Source organism: Fundulus heteroclitus, chromosome 21 (assembly GCF_011125445.2).
Source record: "Fundulus heteroclitus isolate FHET01 chromosome 21, MU-UCD_Fhet_4.1, whole genome shotgun sequence".
Classification (NCBI taxonomy): Eukaryota; Metazoa; Chordata; class Actinopteri; order Cyprinodontiformes; family Fundulidae; genus Fundulus; species Fundulus heteroclitus.
In genome coordinates this window covers 39,970,590-39,980,671 of record NC_046381.1, presented here as the reverse complement: position 1 = coordinate 39,980,671, position 10,082 = coordinate 39,970,590, and the positions used below count along the sequence as shown (strand labels likewise).

Sequence of the window (10,082 nt, the reverse complement as noted above, 5' to 3'; positions counted from 1 at the left end):
GTGTGATAAAACAAGAAAAAAATAGAAATACATACATAAAAAAATGCATTTTGATATTTTTTAAAACATTTTATTAGTTCAAATTCAAACTAACGAGAATAATAAGTTTACAGATTAGTTTTACTATATTTTTTTAAAGCATATGTAGTTAATTGTGTACGTATTTAGGTAAGACATACTCCTGGGTTGCGCACAAGCTAAGTTTATTTTATGTATGTATGACGGAGTGGCAGCTAGAGGTTAGAGCAAGACCCTTTTAGCCCCAGATTGCTCCCAGGTTGTTGCAGTGGCACTCATCGCTCCCTGGGCCTAAGGGATGAGCTAAATACACAGGACACATTTCATTGGAATAATAATAATAATATTTATGATATTTATAGGCTCCTTTCTGGACACTCGTGGTCACCATACATTGGCTAAAAACAACACAAACAATAATAAGTTTATTTTAATAATAAGCTTTATTTTTTTCATAAAGCAAAAAATAAAATCAGGTTAATGTACAATGAATGACAAATTAAGATGATTATTATTATTATTATTGATGCTGAAAAACTAGTCCATGCATTTGTTACTTCAAGGCTGGACTATTGTAATTCTTTACTATCAGGAAGTCCACAAAATGCAGTTCAAAGTCTTCAGCTGATTCAAAATGCTGCAGCAAGAGTTCTGATGAAAATCAACAAGAGGGATCATATTTCTCCAATTTTAGCTTCCCTTCATTGGCTTCCTGTTAAATCAAGAATAGAATTTAAAATTCTCCTTCTAACGTATAAAGCCCTTAATAATCAAACTCCATCATATATCAGAGCTCTGATTACCCCGTATGTTCCTAACAGAGCACTTCGCTCTCAGACTGCAGGTCTGCTGGTGGTTCCTAGAGTCTCTAAAAGTAGAATGGGAGGCAGATCCTTTAGCTATCAGGCTCCTCTCCTGTGGAACCAACTCCCAGTTTTGGTCCGTGAGGCAGACACCCCGTCTACTTTTAAGACTAATCTTAAAACTTTCCTTTGTGAGAAAGCTTCTAGTCAGAGTGGCTCATGTTACCCTGAGCTACCTCTATAGTTGTGCTGTGATAGGCCTAGGCTGCTGGAGGACATCAGGGTCTAATTTTCTCACTCTACTGATTTCTACTGTTCTTCAGTCTACTGTTCTCCAGTTTTGCATTGTATTACATTGAAATGACTGTCGTCATTTCAGCTTTTAACTTTTTGCTTTCTCTCTTTTTCTTCATAGTAGGTACACCTGGTCTGGCGTTCTGTTAACTGTGACATCATCCAGAGAAGACGGCTCACCCGCTACTACCATCTAATGTAGAACAGATTACTGGATCAATGTGTGCTTCTGTGCTTTTTTGTTTCTCTTGTTGTGTCTCTGCTCTGTCTTCTGTAACCCCAGTCGGTCGAGGCAGATGACCGTTCATACTGAGCCCGATTCTGCCGGAGGTTTTCCTTCCCTTTAATGGGGAGTTTTTCTTTCCACTGTCGCTTCATGCTTGCTCAGTATGAGGGATTGCTGCAAAACCATGTACAATGCAGATGACTCTTCCTGTGGCTCTACGCTTCTCCAGGAGTGAATGCTGCTTGTCGGGACTTTGATGCAATCAACTGGTTTCCTTATATAGGACATTTTTGACCAATCTCTATAATCTGACCCAATCTGTATAATATGATTGAACTTGATTTTGTAAAGTGCCTTGAGATGACATGTTTCATGATTTGGCGCTATATAAATAAAATTGAATTGAATTGAATTGAATTATGTTGGCAGTGGAGAAACACCGTCAGCTGACAGCATTAAAACTGTCATAGTAAAGCTTGGTTGGTCTGCAGATGGACGGTTGTGCTGGGCTGGTTTACCACTCAAATGTCAGGCTACTGACCAGAGTTATGATAGAGAGGGTTAATCCTTTCTATATAGAACTGTACTTGACAAGCCCCAGTGACAGTTTGCATTATTTCATCATGAAATAAATCTATCATCTTAACAAATGACTACATGCTTTAAATACTGATTTATATGTTTAATTATTTAAAAGCTGGAGTGGGGAGTTCTGAGAAAGCCCTCTATAGCTCTTCTCCCACAGCGGAGGCTCCAATGTTTACCTTTCTTTGTTTTATGAGCAGGTGAGACTCCTGAAGTTGACGATTTTCATGTAAAGCAGATTTTTTCTCCACCATTTCTTCACACATTAGTAATCTTGAGCTTGAATGATGGTAGTGCTGTGCGAGGCAGGAGTGTGAGCACAAGAGTGATTGACACTGCTAACAACCAATCAGAGCAAGACATTTCTCCTGGCTGTGATTGGTTGTTTCTGACCTGGAGTGGTGTTTTTCTACAAATGGATGAACTGGGAGGACCAGAGGAAGTTGATTTCATTCACAGATTATCTGTCTCATATTTTACTGCCAGGACATAGTGACTGTGTTAGATTGTGGGGGGATATACATTTATGCAAAAGTTACCTGCTACAAGAAAAAAATAAACATTAATACATTTTTATTAAATCAAATCTTCGTAAATACATTTTATTTCAATTACTGTTAATTACAGGTTCATTCCACAATGGCTCTGAATAGTGAAGGCCAAAAGAGTCTCTCGTTGTCATTATTAAAAATCAAGAATCCTTCTTGTTATCATGTAACAATAATGAAATTCTGGCGAGACACCAGCTCAGGATTAACACGTAACACACAGACACAGTCATTAGCAAACATTGAGCTGTTGTCCTTTCTTCACAAAGTTTAACCTAATTTTAAATTATTTTAAGCAGATCATGAAGGTTCACTAAAGTTTCAACATTTTCACAGTCTAACAGAAAGCAGCTCTCAGTGGACCCTGTTCATTTTTCCCATTTCAGCCCCAGATGTTCAGAGAAGAACGGATCAAGCTCACAGAGAGAACGGATCATCTCTGAACTTGCACCGTTGCCTTTTCTCCTCACCATGTCAACTAAAAGTCGAGCTTTGTCTCCTCTGATCGTCTCCCCCTCCACTGCCTCCCTCTCAGCATCTCTGAGGACTTTTATCTCCAGAAGTTTGTCCAGAAGACTCTTCAGAACCGGTCCTGATATCCTTTCCATGAAGCTGGTCCTTATTTCCTTAAGATGCTCGCTTGGACCGATATTCTGTCGGGTCGGTCCATAGGATCTTCTCACTTCAGCAGTAGAAAGACAAACCTCTGTATTCCAGATGCTGCTGGAGCCACGTTCCCTCAGAAACAGTTTAATGTAACTCATGAAATTCTCATAAACCACCTGGAACGTTTGGAGGTAGTTGTCGTACGATTCTGCATCAAACTCTGCCTCTTTGGGCTGAACCCTAACCGACTGTCTTCCAGGACGTGTGGACAGAGTGTAAAGCCGCTTCGGCTGCAGTCTGCAGTGTGGAGGTGTCTCTAGAAACTTCTCATCTCTATCTATTTTCTTCCTAAAACGCAACACATGTCTCAGAGCAACGTTTTTAGGCAGCAGCAACACATTAATCTGATATCTGACACTAGCAGCAGCTGGAGGCTTGTAGAACAGCAGAACCAAGGCTCGGACCGGGTCATTAGGAGAATCTTCATCCTTGACGACACCAAAAGCAGAAAACCCTGTGATGTTGATGATGACGTGAGTTTCTGTGATCTCCTCAGGCTTGATGAACTCAATGCCTTCATCACCTATGTGAGCGACTGACAGGTAGGTACATCCTCCTGTGGAGCGGATCTCACAGTGAGGGAGATGGAGCTGAGCCACAGACTGCTGCTGACATCTGATGTCAAACAGAGGTCCTGCAGGCTTCTTGCCATGTTGGCTCAGTAACCTGCTGCTCCAAGGAACAATCCTGTAGGACACGTCTCCTTCTGCCTTCATGGCAAACACCAGACCGCTCACTCTGCACTGGTACAGGCCTGGACTGGAGCACCGCAACCAGTAGGTTTCATCATCTTCATCACCAGTGAAATCAGGAGTAAACTCCTCAAAGCTGCTCTGGAGCTTCATGTTGGGTAAACTTGCAGCTCGGGGTAAGATGCTGACGTCTGCAGGAGGATCCTGAGAAATCAGAGGCCAGCTGAGAGAAGGAGACGAGTTACTGCGATCTCTTCTCCTCAAACCAGACTCTGAAGCATCGGGCAGTCCAGTACGGACTGATCTGATTGGAACTGAGTAGTTAACGGGTCCAGCTGACTCTTTTATTTCCTCCAGGGAACTGCATTGAAAAGATGGTTTAAAGGTCTCCTGTTCTCTGCTGCTCTGTAGCTTCACCTGAGATGACCTGGTAGCTGCAGCTGGTGTTGAGTTCCTTATTTCTCTGGTAGTGTCCTGACTCAGTGAGGAAGAGGCTGCAGGGTCTGTCTTCCATCCAAAGATCATGTCTTTGGCTTCTTTAGTTAGTATTGTTTTGTTCTGGGGTTCAGAAAGGTGTGGAGTAGTGAGCTTCAGTGAGTTAGTAATGATGTTTGAAATTTCATAGAGGGATGAATCACTGGGAAGAGTATCCAATGAAGCTGTCGATGGATTGGTTACCAAAGGATGATTGGACCTGTTTCTATCCATCCCAAGTTTTTGTCTTCTCCTTGGTACTATGGTACCTGCTGGACTGGGAACAGTACTGATGGAATCAGGTTCAGTTGTTTCTAATTCACTCCGATCCAGTTCCCGTTTAATAGAAGCCCCTCTTTTTTCACCCCTAACCACTAGTTGATCATTTTGTTTTCTTTTATTTTCTACTTCCATTGTTGAATCTATGACTGTTTTCATCATTTGCTGATAACGAAAACTGTCAGAATTGGATCCAGCACTGAAATCCCATAAATGTGTGGAGGGTGGGAGAATGGTGTTGCCCTGTTTTACTTCAGGAGGAGAATTCCTTTGCTTGAACTGGTAGTGGAGGTCGTATGGGGGTGAAGGATACATTTCTGAAGGGGATGAAGTGAATTTGGATGGTTGAACAACTCTCCAATTCATAACATCAGCTCGGTTCTGGAGTTTTTCCTTAGGAGTTTCAAGCTCCCAGCCAGAAGAAGACGGCCGATTAATTGATGTCTTGTTTGGTGTTTCTTTATCAATATCTTTGTTTGGTTCTGTGGTGGTCATTGTGGTGCCAGGGAGAACAGGTGGTTTTCTTATGATTCTATCTTCCATTGCTGAATCTGTATCCATTTCTATCATTTGCTGAATATGAGAAGTGTCAGAAACTGACCCAACACTGAAAGCCCTTGTTCCTTGGTAAAAGGGATGTGGGAAAACCGGGCTAAATTGTCTGGATGAAAAATCAAAAACAGGAGGTCCAGGGTCCAGCTCAATAATGGGTCTCGTGTAAATAGACCACCATGTATTTCCTTCCATTGGTGAATATCTGTCTGTTTTTGTTGTTTCCAAATTGAGACAATTAGCACTGAAATCCAATAAATCTGTCGGGGGTGGGAGAATGGTGTTGCCCTGTTTTACTTCATGAGGAGAATATCTTTGCTTGACCTGGTAGTGGAGGTCGTGTTTATCTGGGACTGAAGAATAAATGTTTAAAGGGATTGAAGAGACTATTTTCTGTCTCTGTTGCATATGTTTGGATTTTGTACCGTCATCTGTGTCTGTCTCTGTGACGGTCATTGTGGTGTCAGGGAGAAGATTTTGTGCAGCCATGGAGATTTCCTCACGGATCAAGGCGTCTTTAGTTCGGTCCTGATACTCAGAGTTCAGTCTGTTCCTGAAACCATCAGCTTCTTTGTCTCCTTCAACTTCTAGAGCATCTTATTTCTTGCAAACTTCAACTCTCCTAACGTTTTGCTTCTTCATCTTTGTTTTTTTTTTATTAGTTTCCATTTGAGAACCTAAAACATTCTGGATCTGTCTGCAGCCAAAGGAACCTGGACCCTGGGAATTAAAATCAGTGAAATAATTTGTTAAAAGCTGTTATTTGCATACAAACATACATGTTATGTAAAAAGACATGTTTACTTGTTTTTTTCTCCTAAACCATGTTTATGTCAGTTAGGATTAGAACAGGGACCTTTTTGCTCATATGTGACCCATATCCATCTTTTCAACTGCCCAATTCCAATCTTTTCACCAAAAAAATTAATAAATCCAATTTGTGCCACTTCCATATGTGGTACTATTTTTCAAATAGTACTGAACTGTCATATCGCATTTTATGCATCTTTTACATCACTTTCCTGGATCTCACTAAACATCCACACACAGTAGCAGTTAGCGCTCCACAAGAGACCATAGTTAACGGCTGTGGAGCTTTATTCTTACCTACGTTTTGCTTTGATTTGGTTTTAAGATTGCCGGTTCACATTGCTCAACAGCTTTCTAATAATGAGAAGAAGTCAATAAGAGAAGTAGACAAGAAATAGAACAGAATACAACATTGGTTCCCAAACTTTTTTAGCCGCGCACCCCTTCCATGTCCCAACCAGGTTGACGCACCCCCAGTCTGGCCAAGTTTCAGTTAAAACTCAACCATCATAACAAAGGTTATGAAAATAAAATTAGAATATAATTTGAATTAAATTGCAATAAAGTTACACAGTCTACAACAGGAACCTGAGGATTTGCAGGTGCATTGGTGGCTCAGTGTGGAGCCAGAGGTTAGAGAGAAAGGGGGAGAACCAGGTATGTGTAGCTGCGTGCACGTGACGTTAATTTTGGTTGCTTTATGTTCAGTTTTGATCTGTTGAGCCATGTTAAATCTTTTAGTTATTTTTTTGGTAAATATTTGTTCACCACTTTTTTGTGAATAAACCATCCGGCTGCACTGGACATCTTTTGCCTGACTGCCTTCTTTAGCCACTTTGGCCAGGCTGCCTCACACACCCAGGCACCAGACCGAGGTTTTGCTGCTAACACTTTATTTTAGGACGAACAGAACGGAAGAGCTTTCACCCCGCTAGTCCCCACGAACCACCCCTATTCACCCGGAAGCCACACATTTCTCCCGGTATAAATCCAAAGCAGCATAACCGTCAACAAATCTGATTAGATTTTTGTTTCTCTAGAGTGCTCCGCTGACTCCGCGGAGCTTGAATGTCAAACCAACTTCACCGCGGTCTAGTGCAGGCCAGAAAGTAGTGCTACATACTTTGCCGGTGGATCAAAAGGTCCGAAAGAAATGGGATAAATTCGTAAAAGAAACGCGAAAGGACTGGATTGCCGGCAGTGACAAAAGTGTTTTATGCAATTCACACTTCACGAGCGAGGATTGTGAGGGCTACTTACAATGGAGCATGGACTCTATGTGTTGGGCAGCGTTAGATATAGTCTCCTCAGGTTCACCTTGTTTAAACTCCGTTTCTTCGTATATATATTGGGTATCGGAGTCACCGATGCTTGAGGTGGAGTTTGTAGATGTATCAGACTTTTTTTTAATATAAATTTTTTGTACGTAGAGTACGAGTTATTAATTAAATTTAATAAATCGGTAGTGAAAGTCGTAGTGTTAGCAGCCGGATGCACGGTACTCGTTCTGTTTGTGACGTCGCATTCCGAAACAGCCTGATTGAAGAATATTCAGGCTCTTTCTCTTATACAGCAAGTTTTATCGGAATTACTTCTAAACGCCGCACATAATTCACATATAATTTACATTTCTTTACTCTGGTGACTATTTGACTGCATCTGCGTTAAAATACATTCAGTCCAAGAGTTAGACTTTAAAGGAACAGTGAGTGTGCAACAGCAGTTAGCAATAAAGTCTGATACAGATCATTACAATACATTTTATTTATTGATTAAATTTACAGTTTTTGATTTAAATTTTTTTCAAGGGACATGTTTATTTGCACATCTTTATGATGTGGGGGAAAAAACACTGTCAGAGCGCCATTACAGTTTTCATCTCGTGCACCCCCTACTGGCAGCTCGTTTACCCCTGGAATCTGGAATACACCATCATATACTTGTCCTGTGGAAGTAAAAATTCAGTGTGATTTCACAGCAGCAACGGACCGTTGGGGAACTGGAAGGCTGCGTTTATGTGTTGTTCCGATTTGAAACACTACTGTAGGTGTCATTATTACTTATTCCCGCTTTAAAGTACTATTACAACCCATCCATCCATTTTCTGACCCGCTTATTCCCTCATGGGGTCACGGGGGGGTGCTGGTGCCTATCTCCAGCGTTAACCGGGTGAGGGGCGGGGTACACCCTGGACAGGTCTACTATTACAACCAAATGACTAAATAAATTTTTTCCCCCAAATGTATATAAAAACATTATTCAACACCAACATGAGAAGTTGGACTGCAAAATTGATGGTTGCACCAACTGTCAACAAGCACGAACAAACTCAGTGGACTAGTGGTACGAGATTATACTAACTATACCAACTGATTTCCCTCTATGGGGATAATAAAGTTTATCTTATCTACATATTAATAATTGCATGGTTGTTAAAGAAGTTTATGTGCTAATTTCCTCCACTGTTTAGGTCGTGATCAGCCAATCAGCTCTCTCTGTTTCCACCATCTTCCTGCTTCAGACACTCTAGGCTCACTATAAAAGTTCTCCTCACTCCTAAAATTTTTTCACTTTAGGAGCTCTCTGAAGGCCTAAGATGCTTTGGCAATAATTTTTATTTTACCAAAGTAAAAGTGATGTCACTAAGAGCTACTTTTAGTCTTAGGATTCTTTGTGAATACGGGCACAGATCTCTAACCACCCCAAGGGAGGCGGCAGATTTAGTCCCCGGCCACACCTGTCTATCAACCTCTGGGGTTGTAATCCCACTCTATTCTTTTTTTTAAATAAGATAACAGGTGACAGATAAAATATTCTTCTTATTCACATGTGTAACTCATTAGCGTGATCTTGTATTGTTTGCAAAGCAAGCACAGCGTTTCACTAAACAGAACAGAAACTTCACTCATAGTTCAGTGCTTCCTGTATTTAACTCTTCCAACGTCTACATCAATGAACGGATTAAAAAAGGATCAACAGTTTTAAATGAAAAACAGTGAATAAAGCAACAATCCCGTGAGAATCTACTAGCTTTTACTCTACGGATATTATGAAATTGGAACAGCCTTATACGTTCCTGTTACTGTCTGTATACATAAAGTAAAACCGCCACATCATCTGAACGGCCTATTGACACTGAATTCAAGTCAACAGGAAGGGCGTCGATTATTAACAAAGTGAACCAAAAAGAAAAGTATGACGCCTAATCTGTAGCAGCAGGAGCTGACATATTTTCCAGTTGTATAGTTAAGGGGGGTTCTTATACTCTTCTGCCTCAGAAACAGTCTTTCATTGGTAAACAGACGATGTGCTGCAGTTTAAAGAGACCGCGCTTCAGAACGGATGAGAAGATTCATGCTGAACATTTTATTTCTCCTGTAAAACAAACTATCATGTCGCTGATATCTAGAAAGTGTCATGTTTTACACAGCCTGCTCCTTTTCTTCTTTAACAAGACCCCAGATTAAACTACGCGTTGTTTCCATCCATCCATCCACGTTAGACTTCAAATGTAAAACAAAATACAAAATTACTTTAAGCATTTTTATAGATGAAACGTTTTTTTTTTTAACTTACCTTTCTTCTTCAGCTGCGGTCGGGGCGACTTCTCACGCTTCCTGTTTCATAAAACGTGTCTGGTGCCATCAGTCCCCATAACGTAGACACTTGTCAGTAGAGAACTATGGGGTTCCATTAGTGCCAAAAATATGTTTATGCGTTTTCTGACGTGTTCATGTGTCTATGTAAGTTGGCAGACAGTGAGCTACAATCATCGTTTCCTCAAAAAGAGTCTCCCACCGTGCTGGGAGAATTACTTTGGACTCTATGCCAGTGATTTTCAACCTTTTTTGAGCCACAGCACATTTTTTACACTTACAAAATTCTGGGGCACACCACCAACCAAAATGACACTCTAACACAGTACCAGTGACATGCAGTCAGCTTGGCCTCCCCTGGGATGGCACAATCCTATGTTAACTGCGCTCAGTAGCGCCTCCAGAAATTTTTCATAGGGGTGGCCAGATGGGGCCACTTAAATTCTTGGGGTGGCACACTGAAGCTAATGGCCATATTTTCAGGATTTTATTCTACGGTTGTAGTAAAGCTGCCTGTAGAAAATTACCGGGAAGACTTA

At 41.0% G+C, this 10,082-nt stretch overlaps 1 protein-coding gene across 1 annotated transcript; it reads right to left on the bottom strand.

Moving 5' to 3' along the window:
- Positions 1 to 2,842: 2,842 nt before the first annotated feature.
- On the bottom strand, positions 2,843 to 5,679 carry LOC118556801. The gene is made up of 2 exons (XM_036125136.1): positions 5,462 to 5,679; positions 2,843 to 4,864 (listed from the first exon to the last, which is right to left on the bottom strand). Exons 1-2 carry the CDS (start codon positions 5,624 to 5,626, stop codon positions 2,843 to 2,845), a joined length of 2,187 nt encoding a protein of 728 aa, XP_035981029.1. The 5' UTR covers positions 5,627 to 5,679.
- Between the last annotated feature and the right edge of the window lie 4,403 nt (positions 5,680 to 10,082).

Bases quoted from the DNA above. Each gene is read 5' to 3' on its own strand.
- LOC118556801 (XM_036125136.1), bottom strand. From the start codon at position 5,626: ATGGCTGCACAAAATCTTCTCCCTGACACCACAATGACCGTCACAGAG. The intron at 4,865-5,461 runs GTCAAGCAAAGA...CTCCACTACCAG, and splicing joins AACACGACCTCCACTACCAG to TTCAAGCAAAGGAATTCTCC.